The sequence below is a fragment of the Jaculus jaculus genome, chromosome 14 (assembly GCF_020740685.1).
Source record: "Jaculus jaculus isolate mJacJac1 chromosome 14, mJacJac1.mat.Y.cur, whole genome shotgun sequence".
NCBI lineage: Eukaryota > Metazoa > Chordata > Mammalia > Rodentia > Dipodidae > Jaculus > Jaculus jaculus.
The window spans coordinates 84,723,108-84,744,529 of record NC_059115.1 but is presented as its reverse complement, the minus strand read 5'-3'; the positions used below and the strand labels follow the sequence as shown (position 1 = coordinate 84,744,529).

The 21,422-nt window shown below is 39.9% G+C and overlaps 1 protein-coding gene across 1 annotated transcript in view; it reads right to left on the bottom strand.

Moving 5' to 3' along the window:
* Positions 1-21,174, bottom strand: part of Wdr41 (WD repeat domain 41) — a 44,637-nt gene extending 23,463 nt beyond the window's left edge. The window contains exons 1-3 of the mRNA XM_004651666.2: positions 20,975-21,174; positions 18,044-18,159; positions 3,265-3,313 (exon numbers count right to left, since the gene is read on the bottom strand). Of these exons, the coding sequence (XP_004651723.2) occupies positions 3,265-3,313; positions 18,044-18,159; positions 20,975-21,025 (216 nt within the window). The 5' untranslated portion in view covers positions 21,026-21,174. The remainder of the gene's footprint in view (positions 1-3,264; positions 3,314-18,043; positions 18,160-20,974) is intronic.
* Between the last annotated feature and the right edge of the window lie 248 nt (positions 21,175-21,422).

The following is a 21,422-nucleotide window of genomic DNA, read 5'->3' as shown; positions in this document are numbered from 1 at the left end:
ATATAAACAACATTCAGAATTTTAAATTACTTGTTCAGAACCCAAATTTTAGTTAAACAATCAAATAAAATATAAATAAGTGCTGAAAATATCCATAAAAAATTGGGGGGAGCTGGAGAAATGGCTTAACAGTAAGGTGCACTTGCCTGTGAAGACTAAGGACCCATGTTCGACTCCTCAGTACCAATGTAAGCCAGATGCAAACGATGGCACATGCATCTGGAGTTCATCTGCAGTGGCTGGAGGCCCTGGTGTAACCATTCTCTCTGTCTATCTCTGTTTCTCTCTCTGTCCCTCCCTCCCTCCTTCTGACTCTTACTCTCTCTCAAATAAATAAATAAATAAAATACACTTTTTTAAAAGGATGCTAATTTAGCAAATTTTCACAGAAAAATTTAAAGGAATGCTCTTTTTTAGGTTTCAAGATTTACATGAGTTATACAATAAAATAGCAATTTAATCTGCAGGAAGAAAATAGAGAGTTCTTAGGATCCCTGAATTTATATCAACTCTAAGTTACAAGTTGTGTAATGAAATAAAAGTACAACAATGCACACACATGTGTGTGCATGCGCTAATTAACCAATCATTTATAAATCTGGTATCCAAGGCTATTCAAAACCAATGCCTATTCCTACTCATTCAATGTCTTCTCTGCCTTCATAAGTCTCTCACTGATTTCCCATGTATGAGCATACAAAAATTAAAAATGAGAGGTGAAGTACCCATGTAAGTCAGATGTACAAGATGGCACATATGTCTAGAGTTCATTTGCAATGGCAAGAGGCACTGGTGTGCCCATACTCCCTCCCTTTCTTTCTCTCTCTCGTTCTCTCTCTGCTTGCAAAAAAAAAAAAATATTTAAAAAAATAAATAAAAAGTTAATATACTCCCTCTTTCCTATCTCCTTTTCTTTCTCTTCTGGTAAATAAATAAATAAATAAAATTTTAACAAATATAAAGTGCAGAACTTTCTAAGGATGCAGGATCTAATGAATGTGGAGAAAGTACAGTTGGCCTTTAGCATCCACCAGTTCTGTATTCATGGAGTCAATCCATCTAACTTTTTTTGTTTTTTATTTGTTTGAGAGGAGGGAAGGAAGGAGAGAGAAGTTGTTGGCATGCCAGGGCCTCCTACTGCAAACAAATTCTAGATGCATCTGTGACTTTGTGCATCTGGCTGAATATGGGTACTAGGGAATCAGACTCAGATCATTACAAGCAAGCACCTTTGACCACTGAGCCATCTCTCTATCCCTGTTTTGATTCGTTTTGCTTTTTTGAGACAGACTTATGCAGGCCAACTGGCATCAAACTTACTATATAGCCAAGGCTGGCCCTGAACTCCTGGTTCTCCTGCTCCTTTTCTTTATTTTTTTTCTTTTTGGTTTTTCGAGGTAGGGTTTCACTCTAGCCCAGGCTGACCTGGAATTTACTTTGTAGTCTCAGGGTGGCCTCAAATTCATGGTGATCCTCCTAGCTCTGCCTCCCGAGTGCTGGGATTAAAGGCATGCACCACCACACCCAGCTTCCTGCTCCACTTCCTAAGTGCTAGGATTACAGGTGTGTACTGCCATTACTGACTTGATGCACTCAATCTCAGATTGAGAATATGTTATTTTAAAACTGTCTTAGGGGCCTTAAAGATGGCTCAGTTGGTAAAGTTACATGCTTGCAAGCCTAGTGGCCTAGGTTCAATTCTCCAATACTCGTGTAAACCTGGACACAAACTGGCACATGTGTCTGTAATCCAAACACACCTACAGCAATGGGAGGTGGAGCCAGGATAATACGGAAGCTCACAGGCCAGCGAGCCTGGCCTGCCCAGAAATAACAAGGGAGACCCTGCCTCAAGTAAGGTGCAAGGAGAGGGCAAACCTGAGGCTGTCCTCGGATCTCCACACATGAACCATGGTACATGTATACCTACACATACACACACACACACACACACACACACACACACACACAATACACATACATATGCACACATACACATTAGGAAAAAAAAGTGACTGAGTCTGGGAATAATGGTATATGCCTATCATCCCAGGGCTCTGCAGGCTTAGGCAGGAGGATCACAAGTTCAAAGCCATGTCACAATCAATAAATAAAAATAAATTGTCAGTACTGAACACATGAAAACTTTCTTCCTATCATTATTCCCTCAATATTTATACAGCTTTTACATTGTATTAGGCATTCAACTCTCCAGATCCCATGCAAGCCACACAAAAGTGAGGCAAGCACAAAGTTACACATGCCCACTAACATGCAAATGTCTGGAGTTCGATTTCAGTGGCTGAGGCCCTGGTGTGCCAATTCTCCCCACTCTCTAAAATAAAAAATTAAGTCAAAAAAATAAAGTATATAGGAGGGTGTATATAGGCTATAATATTCAAAAGCTACACCATTTTATATGTGTAGATATGGACTTGAGCATTCACAGGTTAAGTATGGGATAAGAGAGGAAAAGACTGGAACATATTCCCTGTGGATTACAAACCTGCTTTAATCATAGGCAAAGCCACTGAAAAATGAGAAGCTAACAATGAGACCAGATATGTAAAAATAAAAGAGCAATAAAAAAAATACTTAAAAACAGATAAATTTAAGAAACAGAATCAGGAAGAGAGGACCTGGAGAAACTTGGTGAAGGCTTAAATATATATGTTGTTTTTCTTTGTTTTTGTTTTTCAAGGGAGGGTTTCACTGTAGCCCAGGCTGACCTGGAATTCACATTGTAGTCTCAGGGTGGCCTTGAACTCATGGCAATTCTCCTACCTCTGCCTCTCAAGTACTGGGATTAAAGGCATATGCCACCATGCCTAGCCCACCTTAAATATATTTGAAAAAAAAAATCTGAATCTTCTATTATATGACTACTAAAGTTAAATGTGAGAATGTTATATTATACTATCATACAATGTTGAAAGAAAACTTTTTGCTCAAAAACTAACATTTCATTCATTATAAATGTCAGTACATAACAAATGAGCACCTAAATTTTGTTCATTAAGATTAAAACTTTTTTCCACAAAAATAGCATTTGTTTCTCAGGAAAAAAGTCTTAATAAAGAAACCTTCCCCTCTTTATTATGAAATACTGGTGTCTGTTGCAAATGAATTTACCTAAGTATTCTTTCTCATGCATTTGGTCTCAGCTACTAAGAAGAAGCAAACATACCCCACAAAGTGTTTATGAACAAGTATTAACTATATTGGCTGCATTTATTACAAACTTCACACAAAATCAGCACACACCTGGGCATTCCACACTACTACAAGTCCATCATCACCAGCAGAGGCAAACCTGTAAGAGAAAAAAGATGAAGAAAATAACTAACGAGCGGTATTGTCACTTGCTAATATTAATAAAAATTAGGTTCTTGAGCTCATTTAAGAAATGTTTATAAGATATCTTATAAATTCTGTGCTAGGTACTAAGATCCAAAGATTTATAAAAATATTTATAGGATAACAAAGAATAACATGCTAAAATGTAAGTATGACAAAGACAAAAATGAGAAAGATGACCTTTCAAGACTTTGTATATTGTAAAATTCTGTGATTTCAAGCAACCACTGACAAATACTAAGATACAAGTTGAGGAGTAGCTTCATTAACAAAAAGTAATAGTAATGGATGGCATAAATTCATGTCCTTACTTTCATATTTCTATTCTTTCTCTTTTATTTTTTGTAAAGGTATTTTATTTTATTTGTGGGGCAGTTGGGGATTTTCAAAAATATTTTATTCATTTACTTATGAGAAAAAGAGGCGGAGAGAAGGAGAGAGAGAGAATGGGCATGCCAGGACCTCTAGCCATTGCAAACAAACTCCAGATGCATGTGCCACCACATACACCTGGCTTACATGGGTTCTAGAGAGTCGAACCTGGATCCTTAGGCTATACAGGCAAGTGCCTTAATTGCTAAACCCTATTTATTTTGTTTTTTAAAATATTTTATTTTTAATTGTTTGTTTATTTATTTGACACAGAGAGGCAGATAGGAAGAGAGAAAGAATGGGCATGCCAAGGCCTCCAACCACTGCAAAGACCTCCAGATGCATGTACCACCTTGTGCATCTGGTTTACATGGGTCCTGGGGACTTAAACCTAGGTCCTTGGGCTTTGCAGGAAAGTGCCTTAACTGCTAAGCCACCTCTCCAGCTCTTATTAAAGGTATCATACCTTTTGTAAAAGTCAAGACCTCTTTTGGCTTCTGGCTTTCTCTATGTATGCTTTGTTCTTGGTCTGGAAGGTGTTTTTGTTGGCAGTGACATTTAGTGAAGAGACCTGAAATACTGAGGGGCAAAGGGAAGTTGTTTCAGGGCATGAACAAACTTTGTAATAAACTTTGCTAGAGCTTGTCTCCTTTTCAACTCCTGTTCTCTCTATAGTTAGGAACAAATTCTATAGTCTATAAAATAAAAAATAGCCTTGACACAAATCCTATCAAGAAAATCATTTTCAGGTAAGTATTCTTCATACTAAATATAGCAAAATCAAGAAAGCACTATTCTCAAGCAGTAAGTCAACACAATGCTGTAATCAAATTGTAACCATGTCAAATAATTTATTATTAATGTAACATATAAATTTATAGATTAACTTTAACGATTCAGAATCATATCAAATTGTTTTTATAATATCACTTTCATCTACCTGAATTCAGGTATTTTTAAAATATTTCATTTATTCCTTTTGCAAGCATGAGAGACACAGAGAGATTGAGAATATGGGTATGCAGGGGCCTCTAGCCATTGCAAATGAACTCCAGATACATGCACACTGCAGTTTATGTGTCTGGCTTTAGGTGGGTACTGGGGAATTGAATCCAGGTCATTAGGCTTTTCAGGCAAATGCCTTAGCAGCTGACCCATCTTGCCAGGCCTCATGTGGTGGTAGTTTTTATTTTTTTGTTTTTTTTTATTTAATTGAGAGAAGAGACAAAGAGGCAGACTGAGAAAGAGAGAGACTGGGCATGCCAGGGCCTTCAACCACTGCACAAACTCCAGACACATGTGCCACCTTGTGCATCTGGCTTACAGGGGTCCTGTGAAATCAAACTTGGGTCCTTTGGTATTGAAGGCAAGTGCCCTAACTGCTAAGCTATCTCTCCAGCCCCCCCATTTTTTTCTTAGTAAGTTAAGACAGCCAGCTATAAACTGTATAACGGGCCCCTCAGAGTTAACAACCATAAATAAATGATCTTTGACTCACAGCAATTGTATTTAGAAAAACTGTTACACTTCCATGCAAGAACATCAGTAGGGTTCACAAATAGAGGTATGCATTAGATGTCTTTATTCAAGTATATAGTATTGTTTGCATAATGTATCATTAGGGGGCTGGTCAAGAAGTGAAACACTGGACATAGAAATCATTCTGTTCCTATGAGAACATCTATTCCAATGGATTTTACCCCTGCATAAAAAATAAAGACTCTCTCCTAGTTATGACCTTCAAGTTCACATTTCTGTTGTTTTAAATTTCTTGTCTTAATAGGCTCTGATAACTCTCCCACCCTCAATTCTCATTAGATCTTCTGTAATTAGAACAAAGCAATTTCCCAAGAAATGGAAAATTAGCCAAATTCAGTAAGAGAGAGAGTATTTATAACTTATTATAGCAATGTATTTTAATGGATAGGAAAATTAAGACTTTTTAGACTACACAGAACCATACAAATTAATTTTAAGTCTACATACAATATTTATGCTTACTTCAGAATCCAGTTCATTTCTACACAAAGCAAACCTTGGACAACTTCTCAGGACATGGGCATAACAGCAAGCTTCTCACACAAACTGCTAGCCCAGTCCAAGCAAAGCTCCTTCTCACCCTCATAAGCCAAACTTCACAGGCCATAGTTCTTACTGCATTCAGGTCTTTAAACTCTGACCAGACTGTTCCATCAAGCTGTACTTACAGCACTGCAAGGCATCTCTTAGGCCAAGGTTTCAAATCCTTCCACATTTCTCTTGAAAATCACCTCCAAAAGGACAAAGACACATACCAGGTATCTAGCAGCAACCCCACACCTCGATACTACTTTAGTGTTGCAGTCAGATTTGTATTGCTGGTAGAACTCACCCAACCAAGAGGAGCTTGTGGGAAAAAGATTTTGGCTTACAGGCTCAAGGGGAAGCTCCATGATGGCAGGGGGAAAATGATGGCATGAGAAGAAGGTGAGCATCAACCCCTGGCCAACATCAGATGGACAATGGCACCAGAATAGTGTGCCAAACACTGGCAAGGGGAAACTGGCTATAATGCCCATAAGCCCTCCCCTAACAATACACTCCCTCCAGGAGGTGTTAATTCCTAAATCTCTATCAGCTAGGAACCTAGCATTCAGAACACCTAAGTTTATGGGGGACACCTGAAGCAAACTACCACAACTCTATTGCTGAAGACTCCATATACTTGGGCTACAAGGTCACTGAGAAATCCTGCTGGAGCTGATTTGAAAACCTCCTCCATGTAGACCAGCTGACAGAAAGCTGGAAAAAAGCCACACTGCATGCAGTTCAATGGGAGAGAGAGAAATCACCAGTGAAGATTCCCAACAGTGGATACTGAAAGCCTTATATTTGGCCAGCCAGGTCAAAAGAGCCAACAGGCACAACAGTGGTACGTCTCTTATGGGCAAAACCAACTGCCCTCTAATTTGACTGGAGGCCCGTTCCATGGGAGGGAATACATCCCTGATACTGAAAACCTACAACAGTGGTAGTCTTGAGCCCTAGGGGTGTACGTCTGCTGCTGTCTGGCTGAATGTATATACTATGCTCACCAGACTGCCCAGTAAGCCCTTCTCTTAATATTCATACCTATATATTAATGCTACTCTCACTTTGGTTAAAGAACCTTCTCTTTTCAGATGCCAGTGACCTTGCAACGATTTAGAAGGCACCATGGTGCTGAGAAGAAGTGACAGAGTGAAATATCTCAACCACACCTTCCATGGTTTAGGGTCCATTGCAGAAGAGGTGGCAGAAAGAATGTAAGAGCCAAAGGAAGGTTTGGACTCCTTACAACATGCTCCTGCAGACACAAAATGGCCTGGATATCCATGACCTCACAGTGCCTGACACTACTTACACAAGACCATCATAATAGGAGGAAAAGATCATGACATCAAAATAAAAGAGACTGATTGAGAGGGGGAATGGATATGATGGAGAGTGGAGTTTCAAAGGGGAAAGTTGGGCCAGGGAGGGAATGACCATGGGATACTGCTTACAATCATGGAAGTTGTCAATAAATTAAATAATAAATAAATAAATAGGAATATAATTTTGGGCCTGGGAACATGGTTCAGTGGTGCTTGCCTAAAATGTCTAAGAAGCCAGGCTTAATTTCCCAGTACCCATGTAAAGCCAGATGCACAAGGTGTTGCATGTCTGGAGTTTGTTAGCAACAGCTAGAGGCCCTGGCATGCCCACTGTCTGTTGGTTGGTCTATCTGTCTGTCTGTCTGTCTGTCTGTCTGTCTGTCTCTCTCTCTCTCTCTCTCTCTCTCTCTCTCCCTCTCTCCCAAATAAATAAATAAATAAAATATTTTAAAGATAGAATTTTTCAATGCTGTTCCATATACTTTTTGAATCTAGTCATTCAACAATGCCTTGAATATCAAAAATAGCTGCTGGAGTTGGTTACCCACCAGGGGTTAACGGTAAGACCCTACTGCTGAAGACACCATATACTATTGGTATGGTACATGGAGAGACCTGGCTGGAACCTGGAAGACAGCCAGTCCCCAGACAGCCCATCTAGTGCCAGAAGGTGGTACATGAGCTACTGGGGGGAAAATGGCCAACATCTGTCCAAGCAACTTGAGGTCTAAGCTACACAGAAGCAAACAACCCCACAGGATGCTCACCCAAGTGCAATAGTGGCATACAGACATGGTAGGTAACCAACTGCTCTTGTATTGGCTAACAGATCAGCTCAGTAGAAAGGAACCCATATTTGGAACTGGGAAATAAGTCAGAATTATATCCAGATAACAAGTTTGCTCTCCAATATCAAGCTTTCACCCATCTTGGGCTACAAGAGGGCCTACACCTATTAAATTCTCTCTAAACTAACAATGGTTATCCCATTGAACTGGTACTAACTTTACTCTTCATTGGAGAATCTGCTTCTCTTTTTCCGATAAACACAGGGCCTGAGGAGAGAATCAGCCCATTGCACTTTACTAGGGTCCCAGCTGAAACCATAGCATAATTGGGGAAATGAGCAAGAGTGCTGCTTTTTTGGTGAACCTGGTATCAGCACAAGGGTGAAGGAGATAGACACAGAGGACACTCAACTCCTACCAAATCATAGATCTGAAGTCACAGAGGCTCCCAAGAGCCCATCATTAAAGTAGACCTAAAATGAACCCAACGTGGCTCAGGGAAAGTCATGGAAGAGGGGGCATAAAGACTGTTAGAGCCACAAGTTGGGACACTACACACATACACATTGCCTCTTCCCCATAACTGATGGCTTCCCCTAAAATGCATGACCCACAGTCCCCCATGGAGATAACCAGCATCCCCAATGAGAAGGGTCCCTTTGGAGTTGGGGGCAGGGATGAGGGTAAGGATGATACCAACATGTGCTATTTACATACTGAGTATGTCTGTAACTAATAATAATAATTTTTAAAAAGTACCTGCTGGAAGCAAATCCTTAAGAGCTTATGTTTCTGGACCTATTGATTTCTTTTTATTTGTATAGTGATAGCAGGAAGGGTAGGACTGTAGGTCTTAAGTTTCACTTGGTATAAAACATCAATTTACATTGATTCTTGAAACTCTTATAATAATTGTTTTAGTCCCATTTAGCAGGCTGCAGGTTTAAAATACTTTTTTTCTAGTGCTGATTTTAACTTTTCATTATTGTTTTATCATGTTTGAATTTCACAATAACTGAACTGCTGAGAATTTAGAAATGAGGTACAGAGCATCTCATCTCAAACTTTAATTCTATCAGTAGCAAACTGAAGTTAAATCTAACAGTGCTCAATAGTAATGCATGAAATCGCATCATTTTATTTATTCAGAGGTCAATTACCCAGTTAGCAAAGTACTCAGCCTTTCAATTATCTCTTACATAATCTATAGCTGCCTTCTTCATTTTATGTTTTGGCTATTTTAGCATTATTCTATTGCCTCAAAAGTGGAAACAAAGCTGTGAAATGAGAACCACTATAACCTTGCAACACCTTGGCATCTCTCATAAAATGACAAATAAAAGGTTAGAAGGGTGACATGGATGACAGTTACCCATTCTCCTATCAAAAGCTAGCTATATTATATCAGTTTATCCAAAACCAAATCCTAGTCAATCATGTACACACTCCATCTCCAAACTGGAAGTGCAACTTCAACCCAAGAATTCCTAATAAGATGCACTGCAAGTGTTGAAAGGAAGTAAAAATATATTAATAAAGGAATAACTAAGTTGTCAGCAAGACTTATACTAGTCAAAGTAAAAAGGGTGATTATACTACTCTAACCTTATATATGCAATTTAAAATTATCTATTTTAATACAATGTAAAGGTTAAGACTCAGGTGTAAGATATTGTTGATACTGTAACAGCCCAACATGTATGTAATGAGATTTAATGCTAGGGTTAGGGAAATATGAAGATGAGTAACGTGGTTCTCTTAAGAGTTCAAGAATGAATGAACATTTAGAAATGTGCTGCATTTCAACAAACCTAAGGCACCTTCAGTTGCAAAACACTGCTATTTTTTGTGTCAGTAAGGGGACAAAAGCTGCCAATTATAACTGAAAGACACATCAATGATATGAGTATCCAATGAGATGTTAAAATGAAGAAAAACATGTTTCTTAGAATCACCAAAATACAATGTCCTATACCCTATCTTTGCAGTATGGAACTTCTTAGCCTGACAAGCTTCTAGTAAATTTCAAGTGCTGAAGACAAGTCTGTTGAGTGAAAAAAATTGAATAGGTAAGCAAGCATTTACTTTTGAAGAGCTCTGTGAAACAGAATTATTAATGGTATTGACACAACCCTATCTTTCCCTTGTAGCATTAATATGCCAATATTTACCAAAATAACAAAAATAAATTATATTAAACCCAGAATCGCATCACACAAAAATAAATTCCTTTTGTTTTTTCAATATTTCATTCTAATTCTTCTACAAACTCATTAAGTTTTCTTAATTTGAAACATCTTTTAAAGTCTTTGGGTATTTGGGAAGAAGATATAAAAACTACAAGTTCATAGGCAGTTTGAGCTACATATTGAGTTCAAGCCTAGACTTTTGAGACAATGAGATTCTACTTCAAAAAACTTGAGCTGGAGATGTAGCTTAGCCGGGTAGTAAAATGCTTGCCCAGAATTCAGAAGGCCCTGAGTTCAATACCCAGAATCACAAAATATTAATTAATAAAAATATAGCATCTATGACTATACAATGACTAATGGAAAATTGCATGTATGAAAAACAGGTTTGACAGGATGAAACATAAGTTTATTAAAGATCTGTAGCAGACCTATGTTTCACCCACTCCTACACTAATTAAGAGACGTAATTGACTGATTAATTAGGAGGTCCTTATCAAAAATTCTGGTTGTTCAAAAACAATAAATAAAAATACTTAAGGGCTGGAGAGGTGGCTTAGCGGTTAAGCGCTTGCCTGTGAAGCCTAAGGACCCCGGTTCGAGGCTCGGTTCCCCAGGTCCCACGTTAGCCAGATGCACAAGGGGGCGCACGCGTCTGGAGTTCGTTTGCACAGGCTGAAAGCCCTGGCGTGCCCATTCTCTCTCTCTCCCTCTATCTGTCTTTCTCTCTGTGTCTGTTGCTCTCAAATAAATAAATTTAAAAAAAAAAACTTAAAAAAAACTGTATGCTTGCTGGGTGTGGTGGTGGATGTCTTTAATCCCAGCACTTGGGAGGCAGAGGTAGGAGGATCACTGTGAGTTTGAGGCCACCCTGAAATTACCTAGTGAATTCCAGGTCAGCCTGAGCCACAGTAAGACCCTACCTCAAAAAACCAAAAACGAAAACAAAACAAACAAACAAACAAAAACTATATGCTTTATCATAAAACTCAGATTCAGTAAGAGATGGTTCTTATCCTTCAAGAACTCATATTCTTTTATTTATTTATTTGCGGGGTGGGAGAGAATGGACACACCAGGGGCTCTTGCCACTGCAAACAAACTCCAGATACATGCTCTACTTTGCGCATCTGGTTTTACACGGGTACTAGGGGAACTGAACCGAGGTCATCAGGTCTTGGAAGCAAGCACCTTTAACTAGGGTGCCATATCTTCAGCCACCCCCTACCCCTTTTTGCATATGTATATGTGTATGGAAGCCAAAGGTTCATGTTAGGTGTCCTTATTTCCTGAAGCAAGATCTCTCATTCAACCCAGGGCTTGTTGATTCGGCTAGTCTAGTTAGCCTGTTTGCCCAGGAGTCCTCTGTCTTGGCCTGGGATGACAGGTAGCCTACCATGTTGCCACTTGACTTAAACCTCACTTGGCATCTACAAAGGTGCTGGGGGTCTGAACTCCAGCCTTCAAGTTGGTGTGGCAAGCACTTTATACAGTGAGTCATCTCCCCAGCCCCAAGAGTTCACAATGTAACATTACTAAAGATACTACAAGATCAGATCATGAGTCCACTTTGAATTCTCATATTAATTTCCATTCATAGAACTCACTCCCTCTAAATATCTCTTCCAACATTTCGAAGAAAGTAGTCATGGTCTTACCAATTGTGCTAAAGTACAAGAAGCTTAAAAAATTACATAAATTTTATCTAAAACTGGTTTTATCTGGTAGAACAGCTTGAGAGATACTATATAAGTATGTGGAAAGGTAACTGTGAGAGAAGTTGAAGGGAGCATCAAGTGTTTACAGAACTGAGGGATATAAGGCCACAGATTATTTCATCAGATTTATTTGTATGCAACCTATGTTTTCCTTTATTAAGAAAAATGTATTATGTAAGCTGGAAAGAAGTGGCTCAATGGGAAAGCACTTGCCTAGCATGTATAAGGCACTGGATTTGCTCCCTAGCACTTAGAGAGAAACAAAGTATTAAGCTAACACAAGTATTACATTTAAAATTGTAAGATCTGTTCTTCCTCAAAAATAAGTGAAGGAGGTAGACATTGTGACTCCTGTCTGTAATCTCAGCACTGCCTTGAGCTTGAGGCCAGCCTAAGGGGTTACATAGCAAGACTCTATCTCAAAAACATGAATTAAAATTAAAAAATAGAATGAAGGTGGGAGTATTTCATAGAATTCATGGTTATTTACAACAATAAAATCTTTAGTGAATTTCTCCCCTCCTCCAAGTCACAAAAGAAAAGGCTAAAGCTGCATTAAGGTTTACAGTATTAGACTATCACCCCACGTCCCCCCAACACACACACACTATATGTATGTATGTATATGTACATATATACACACACACACACACACACACACACATATACATACATATATATGCAAAATTACCATACATATTGCCATTCTTATTTCCTCTATGTCAAACACAGCTTTTAAACTTTTTATTATAGAGAATTTAAATATATACAAAAGTGAAGAAGACAGTATAATAAAAAAAACATGTATTCCTCTCTTGTTTAATAACTAGCAAATCATGGCCAATATCATTCACCTGTATCCCATCCGATGCAAGGTGGGAGTGTTTGAAGCTGAGATACTTTTGTACAAGTGGTATGCCTATCCTAAAACATGAACATGTTACTGCCTAAAACAGCAATTACCTTTCCACTCACCCCTGTCACCCTCTCAACCTTTACAACGTCTTAGCCAACTAATCAAAGTGCAGCCACATTTCTAAAATATGATCAAAGAGCAAAATAATTAAAAGATGAAAGAAAGGAGAGAGGGTGGCATGCACACATGCCAATGACACTGCCATTCATTCTTATTTGACTCAAGTACTATCCAAAATCAACAAAACAAATCCACCACAAAAAAATCATTTAGGAGTCTTGGAATAGAATAGTGTTGGTTTTGTTTTGTTGACTGTATAGCAAAATCTATTATAATAAATCAAGTTTTCCAAATCCAGTGTGATACTGGATACTGGAACGCATAAGCTAAAGAAAAAAACTGGTCACAAAGTCTGCTAAATTAATCTTTTGGCTAATATGCTAATATATAAAAACTATAATAACTTTCAAGCTATCAAAAAATATTAACCAATGTCAAACACACTATTTCTTTGGACAGCTTTGTCATAACCTACATGGATAGATTTATGCAATTTAAAAATTACAGTGCCTAGGGCTGGAGAGATGGCTTAGCGGTTAAGTGCTTGCCTGTGAAGCCTAAAGACCCCGGTTCGAGGCTCGGTTCCCCAGGTCCCACGTTAGCCAGATGCACAAGGGGGCGGATGCATCTGGAGTTCGTTTGCAGAGGCTGGAAGCCCTGGCGCGCCCATTCTCTCTCTCTCACTCTATCTGCCTTTCTCTCTGTGTCTGTCGCTCTCAAATAAATAAATAAAAAATAAAAAAATAAAAACTACAGTGCCTAAATCACAGCTATGGAAGAAGAGTGGACCCAAAGCTGTGCCTTCCAAACATCAAGAGGGGAGGGGACTAGCTCCTAGCTATTTAGAATACATTGACTAAATGCCTCCAGCTGTGACTTCAGGGTCCACTTCAAAGTCATTCCAGTTTAGCTGGCCCCAAATCTCCTATCAAAATGCTGGAAGCAAATAACCAGGCAAGGGTGGTTGCCTTGTGCCCTAGTGACTCTCCTAGGAAGAACTCTTGTAATAAATAGGCAGTCCTTCCTCCAAACTTCCCATGGAGCTGGCAGGGCCTGTCACATCTAACCAGCCTCAGACAATTCCCCCACCCAGTCCTGCTTCCTCCCTTCATTAGTATTTCTCCCTAAAAATTTTGTATATATATCTAGTATCTGTTTCTCTGGGAACCCAGGAATTGGGACAATCTGAGCCACTGCACTGGCTATGACTTCCAATACTTTTTAATTGTTTTACTGAGCCAGGGTCTTGCTCTATAGCCTAGAACTCACTATACAACCCAGGCTGACCTCAAACTTGCGATTCTCCTGCCTCAATGTCTGTGATGCTGGAATTACAGGAATGTGCCAACATGCTCAGCTCTCTCTGAGCCATTCAGGTCAATGATCTCTATTCTCCAAATGCCAGTATGTGAGAAGAGATATTCCTAGCTTATGAATACCTTCTTACACACAGAGCTCACTGTTTTCAGTGGATTATCAACACTGTTTCCTGTCTTACGGATGCAGCTTTACCACCATCCTACAGGCACAGTCTCTTCTCCAGCATGGCACTACATGGGCCATCTGATTCCTTTCTAGTCATGATCACCATCCTACCTAACCTTGTCTGTTTCCTGAAAGAGCAAGAAATGGTCAAATGAGCAACAGAAAACTATTCTTAAGATGGGTTATAAACTCAGTTTAGTTTAATGTGTCAAATGCTAGAGTATTACATGCAATTTTGGCACTGCCCATTTTTTTGGAAGACTCTTGCTGAGGCTTAGCCTTCTTTAGTGATCTCCCAATCAATATGACCCTCACTTCATGTTCAAAATATACTAAAGAAGAAAAGAAAAGGCAGCTGTCTGTTAGGTTATACAGGATTTATTTGGTATCTTCAAAAACCAATCTGAGAAAATTTTCCACTCAGTGAGTTTAGCTGAGCCACCAAGAAAACAAGAAAATCCTTCTGCAAAATTTTCAATAAGATGATATTATCTAAAGATCTGAAGCGTGAAACCTGGATTACAACAGCTGACCAACCAGAATGTAATGCCTACAAAATAATATATAAAAATTATGAAATACAAAATTTATTTTAAAAACTGGAAACATTTCTGGAATTTGACAATGCATTGATAATGTACAGCTATAAGAGTAAAGATAATTGTAAACAACTAAAAGGGAAAACATCCCATCCCTATGCACAATTATGATGTGTTAACTTAAAAAAAAATTAAAGTCTGGGCATATAGCTCAGTTGGTACAGTGCATTCCTGGTCCTGGGTTCAATCCCCAGTGCTGCAAAAGAAAAACTGAGCTTTTAATTCTTTTCCTAATATTTATTAGACTTTTATTATGTTTGGCTTATATCATATTTCTAAGAGTGCCTCACTTTTGCTATAAAATTAATTTTTCAAACAAAGCATGAATTTTAGTTCAACTGATTTGCAAATTCATATGGAACTGTATGTGAATTCTGATGCAGTGATAATTACAAAGAATTCAATGTGATTCATGAAGTCATATCACCACTGTATATAATATAATAAAGCCAAAAGGCAGGCTCATTGGTCTTACAGACAACTGATATTCACTGTGTTCTACAGCAAACATGGCCATAAATTATTCCTCAGTTGTATCCTCACCATTTACAATAGGGCTTAGTTGTTCCTTGCATCAAGAGAACTTCTCTACTACTCAGAGAGTCTGTATCAGCTCTTAACTTCCTTTGGCCAGTAGAACAGTAGCAGACATGTCACAGGCAGAGACATGAAGGGAAAGAAAGTATAATAACCAGCAAACAGCAGACATGGGATTGGGATTTAGATGGGATGTAACATGTACTCTTAGTAGTCTAGGGAGGCATTCACACACTTAACAACAATCTACTAAATACATGGTATGTATAAGTCACTGTTCTACATACTAAGAAATAGCTGTTAATAAGAATATGGCCTCAGGGCTAGAGAGATGGCTTAGTGGTTAAGCACTTGCCTGTGAAGCCTAAGGACCATGGTTCAGGCTTGATTCCCCAGGACTCACGTAAGTCAGATGCACAAGGTGGTGCATGCACCTGGAGTTCATTTGCAGTGGCTGGAGGCCCTGGCACACCCATTCTCTCTCTCTCACCCTCCCTCCATCCCTCCCTCTTGTTCTCTCTGTTACTCTCAAATAAATAAGTAAAACAAACAAAATTTTTTTAAAAAAGAATATGGCTTCCACTCTCATGAAGCTTATCTTCTAGGTCGAAAGACAAAATTAAGAAGTTACAACACTGGACTGGAGAGATAGCTTAGAGGTTAAGGTGCTTGCCTGTGAAGCCAAAGGACTCAGGTTCAATTCCCTAAAACCCATGTAAGCCAGATGCACAAGGTGGCACATGCATATGAAGTTCATTTGCAGTAGCTGGAGGCCCTGGAATGCCAATTCTCTCCATCCCCTCCTCCCCTGCTATCAATCTATCTATCTCTATCTGCCTCTCTGTCTCTCTCAAATAAATAAGTAAAAATACAAAAAAAAATTAAAAAGAAAACTTAAAAAGAAGTTACATTAATTGTGTAACTGCAGCTTAAAGAGGGCACAATAAACATCTATACAACCCTCAGTCCTATACACCCTCATCTCTGTTTGCACACACATTAAACACACTCATGTTATCAAGACTGTAGAGAATAACATGTATCATAAAGGAGTTTCATCAATCACAAAAGTTTAGAGTAATGATTGGATCTGAGGCCCAACCCATGGGAGGGAATTCATGCCTCATACTATAAACCTAGTCAATGCCTTTGGCTGGGAAGGTCATAGATCCTAGTGGCTACTACTGTTGTTTGGCTAAGTGGATATATTTTGCCCACCAAACTGCCCTCTAAATATTGACATTTATGCCCGTAAGTTACTGTTGCTCTCACTTTTGTTTAGAGAAGCTTCTTTTTTAGGTGGCTGTGGCTGCTAGAGAGACTCCAAACTCCTCGGAGTGCTGAGAAGTGACAGCTGACTGTTCAGCATTAAATGAGACATCTCGATCACTTCTAAGGTTCAGGGATTGTTGTGGAAGAAGAGCCAAAGGATGGGGAGGGGTGCCTTAGAATTCTGTCTTCCACACATGAAGTGACTGGTGCATCCATGACTTCACTGTGACTGTCGTTACCTGCACAAGACCTACCCAATATTGGGCCCATCAACATGTTATCATGGATGAAGGAGGACAGCAAAAAAAAAAAAGAAAACAAAAACCTCAAAATAAGAGGATGAGTCAGAAAGAGGGAGTTCAGTGGAGAGGGCATGGGATAAGGAGGACAAAGGAAGGTGGTATGAAGGCATTATGATCAGGATGCATTTATATATATGCAATATTACATATAACATATTATATATGTGTGTGTGTGTATATATATTTTATACGCACATATATGTATGCATGGAGGTGGTTAATTTTTAAAAGGTTAAAAATTCAGATTAAATCTTCACCTTCCACTAAAATGGTATTATTCTTAGTAGATAACTGACTCTATGTGCTTCTCAAATTCAGGCTCATATACAGTTTTAATTCCCACTGAAATTTTAAAGTCACCAGCTTCTTCTAAACCAGCAAAAATATTTTGGATAAAAAGGAAGGAAGGAAAGAAGGGAGGGAGGGAAGCAGACAAATATAATACCCCAATCACCATGTGTAGATATTAACCAGTTTTTCAAAGGCCTCATATGCCTAATTTCTCCAAGATGCAGATGCCAATTTAAATTGTTATCAAATGTTACATCTTTTAATTACTTGTCTTTCTCCAATTATTAATAATCAGTGTTTTGAAATTTTTTAAAAGAAACTGCTTTTAGGGCTGGAGAGATGGCTTGGTGGTTAAGGTGATTCTCCAGGTCCCATGTAAGCCAGATGCACAAGGAGGCACATGCACCTGGAGTTCATCTGCAGTGACTAGAGGCCCTGGCATGCCCATTCTCTCTTTCTTTTTTTTTGGGGGGGGGGTTTCGAGGTAAGGTCTCACTCTAGCCCAGGCTGACCTGAAATTCACTATGGAGTCTCAGGGTGGCCTTGAACTCATGGCAATCCTCCTACCTCTGCCTCCTGAGTACTGGGATTAAAGGCGTGCACCACCGCGCCCAGCTCCATTCTCTCTTTCTATCTGCCTCTTTCCCTCTCTCTCTCTCTCAAATAAATAAATAAAATATTTTTTTTTAAAGAAACTGCTTTTAGTATAAAATTCCCTAAAAACTCTTTTTAAACATTAGTCAGACAAACACAGACCCTTACCTAAAGTCATCAAGCTGCACCAGGAATCGTACAATGTCATGATGAGCTTTCAGTACCAGCAGTTCAGTATAGGGGTTCTGCGTTTGATCCTCACCTATGCTCTGTAAAGCAGATTTCTTGTCATGTAAAAAACAAAAACAGAAAGAAAAAAAATGATTTTTAGCTGCATAGTATCCATTTAAGAACACAAGATTTTATGTTCTTAAATTTTAAGCCACAAGATATTCTGCTCTATATCAAGTATTAGCAACTGAACAACTGCCAGTTCTACAAGAAATATTTCTCATAACATAACTTTTGGTATTTTCAAGTCACTATAAATTTGTAAAGATTGAATTATATTTTATTGAATTTGAATATACCTGACTTGAAAATTAAGGCACCAATCCAATCAATCACTTTGGGAGTATTCCTCAATTAAAACTTGTCAGAAACAAAGCTGTAAACCAAAGGCATAAAATAGACTTAAATAGCTCATTGCAGGTACTCAACAGATGTCTGATAAATGAATAGAGGAAAGAATGAAATCATCCAGCTTGTGAATTCAACTCTGGGCAACAGTATTGATAAAGAATTCTAATATGTACAGTGTTATCTGGCAGACCATATGTCAGAGACTTCTAAAAAAGTGTGTGCCATGTAACTTAATAATATGTAAGGTAAATCCTATTAACCCCATTTCTGAAGTCAAAACCAGTACTATTTTATCACATAAACCCTTGTACTTAACTTTTAAGCCTGGGTTTCTCTAATTTGATACTAGTTACACTTTGGACTGACAATTCTTTGTTGCTGAGGGCTCTGTGGAGCATGTGAGAAGACTCAGCAGTATCCCTGGTCTCCGTACACCACATGCCATGAGGAAACACAGACAGATGTTGTGTCCACCACCCTTAACCGATGGCCATCAAGCACCCTTAACCCACAGCCATCAAAAAATCTGCAGACCTTGTGGAATACCATTACAAAGTGTCTTTCTTGAAATATATAATAAATGTCAACTGCAAATATGAGGAAGCTAAAACTGAGAAGTTGCTTACAAACAATCCAATTTGTTAAATTTGGGGGACAAACTCAACCCAGGTTTGAGAATCAATGTGTTTCAACTAAAAGCCTGAAAGCAGGGTTCTTGCATAAATTGTTCTGATAATGTACATATTCTATGCAGGCATAATAATGAACTTTTACCAAAAAAATGGAAGAATTAAAATTCATCAACATTTTCTGAAAACAACACAGTAATGATTTTGCACTTATCCTATCTCCTTTCTAGCACAGACTCAGATGGGAAAAAGTGAGAAATGTGAGAAAAAAAAAAAAGTATAAAGTGCTTTCCATGCATGAAATTGCCAAGAATGGCAGAATTTGTTAATAAATAGATGAATAACTAAATAATCAGATTAACATGAATTGTCATACATGGCTATTCAATAATCCACAATTCTTCCATAACCTGAGGGATTTTGGCCTTATCTGAAACTGAGAGGGAATTAATCAGGTAACTTTGTTTCCAGGTAGCCAGTCAAGAGAGGGCCCAAAGAGGAAAAAAGATGTCACACTGGCTGCTCCAGCAGAGCCCAGACCAAGCATGCCCCACTGTGTACTGACTTCTTCCTCAGTCAGCCCCCAGAGCCCCGACCAATCAGCTCTCTCTCAAACTCAGCTGAATGGTGAGGGTAAAGCCCACCACAATACAATTTATAAATAGGGTGCAGCTTCCTCTATTTCCTCTTCTTGGCTGCTCATCTTTCCTTTCCTGAATCTTCAGGGTCCCAGTATCAGTAAGACTATGTCCTTCCCTGGCTGCCTGAGTGGGAAGGGACTTCTTTTTCTCTACTCCCTTACTCCCCAGACACCCCGGAATAAATAATAGTTTATAACCTATCTTCTCAGTCTATTTCAATTCTTTGTTTAAAAAACAGATTAAAAAGGAGTTCAAGGACTTTAGGACTTTCTCTGAACCTCAAAAATACCGTTACAGCCAGGCGTGGTGGCGCACGCCTTTAATCCCAGCACTCGGGAAGCTCACCACGAGTTCGTGGCCACCCTGAGACTACATAGTGAATTCCAGGTCAGCCTGAGCTAGAGTGAGACCCTACCTCGGAAAAAAAAAAAAAAGTTACAAAAGTGAATTTTTTAAATAAATAATAAATGTCAACTGCAAAAATATGAGGAAGTTAAAACTGAGAAGTTGCTTACCAACAATCCTAATTTTTTACTTTAAGTAGTCAAAATATATCCTGTGAAAAATAAAACGTAATGCAAACTGTTCTGCGTGGCATATAAAATAAAACCAAAATTCCTACCAAACTATTTTAGTCCTATCTAAAATGCTAATGTCATTCACATGGTCTGTTCATTCAGGATCCTAAAGTGTGTGTGACTGTGGAACCAAACACAGCAATAAAACACAATCATTTTCTTGACTTGGAAAGAAATAAAAAATAATTTTCGTTCTTGGCAAGGAACCGAACCGATTGACATTCGTTAAGCAGACGCCAATCGATACTGGGAACAGGCAGAAGAAATTCTAATAAAGTAGGAGTGGGGCGTTGAAGTCTCTTCACGGCTGGTTTCTAGTTAAACCAGGTAGTCCGTAAGTGAGGCGGCTTTCAGCTCTCGCTGCCTACCTGGGTCCCCAGTAGCCCGGCTCCCGGGTCTGGTGTCGGGTGCGGGGAGAGGAGGATGCGGCCGGGGTGAAGGACGGTGGGGGGCGGTGAGAGGGGGCGGAGGGGGCGCACGAGGGCGGGGGCAGGAAGGAGAGAGGGGAAGGGACGGGGGGAGCGGACGGGGTGGGGGGAGACGAAGGGGGCCTCACGGGGCCAGGCAGCGCGGCGCGTGCGCAGGACCCCCGCCGGCCGCGCGAGCCGGTCCGACCCACCCAGAACCGGGACGGGTGCGGCGGGCGCACGGCAAGTCCTCCGGGCTTACCTCGGCCAGTCCCTGAGGCTCGCGGCCTCCGCCGATCAGCCACCGCAACATCCGCACCACGGCGGCGTCTCGCTGGGTCCAGGCCCCAGTCAGCCCCCGAGCCACCCACCCGGCTGTCGCCCGATGGAGACGCTAATGCTGTCGCCCTAGACGTGCCCTGGGCGTAGGGCAGGCCGCAGCCACCGAAGTTCCGGTCGGGGAGGCAGCCAGCGTAGCCGGCCGCGGCCGAGGTTCCGCGAGGGCGGGAGGAGCCGGCGCGAGGGTGCCGCGAGGTCGGGGCGGGCGCTCGAGCGGCCCCTGGTGGAGCACGCGCGGCTCTGCCACGCAGCCTGCGGAGGCCTGAGCGCTGCCACGGTAATGCTCCACGTGCTTCGCGTGAATGCTTGTCATTTCCGAAGAGCTGATGGAGAAGGTATGCCTGCAATAGACTTCTACACCTGGACGGATC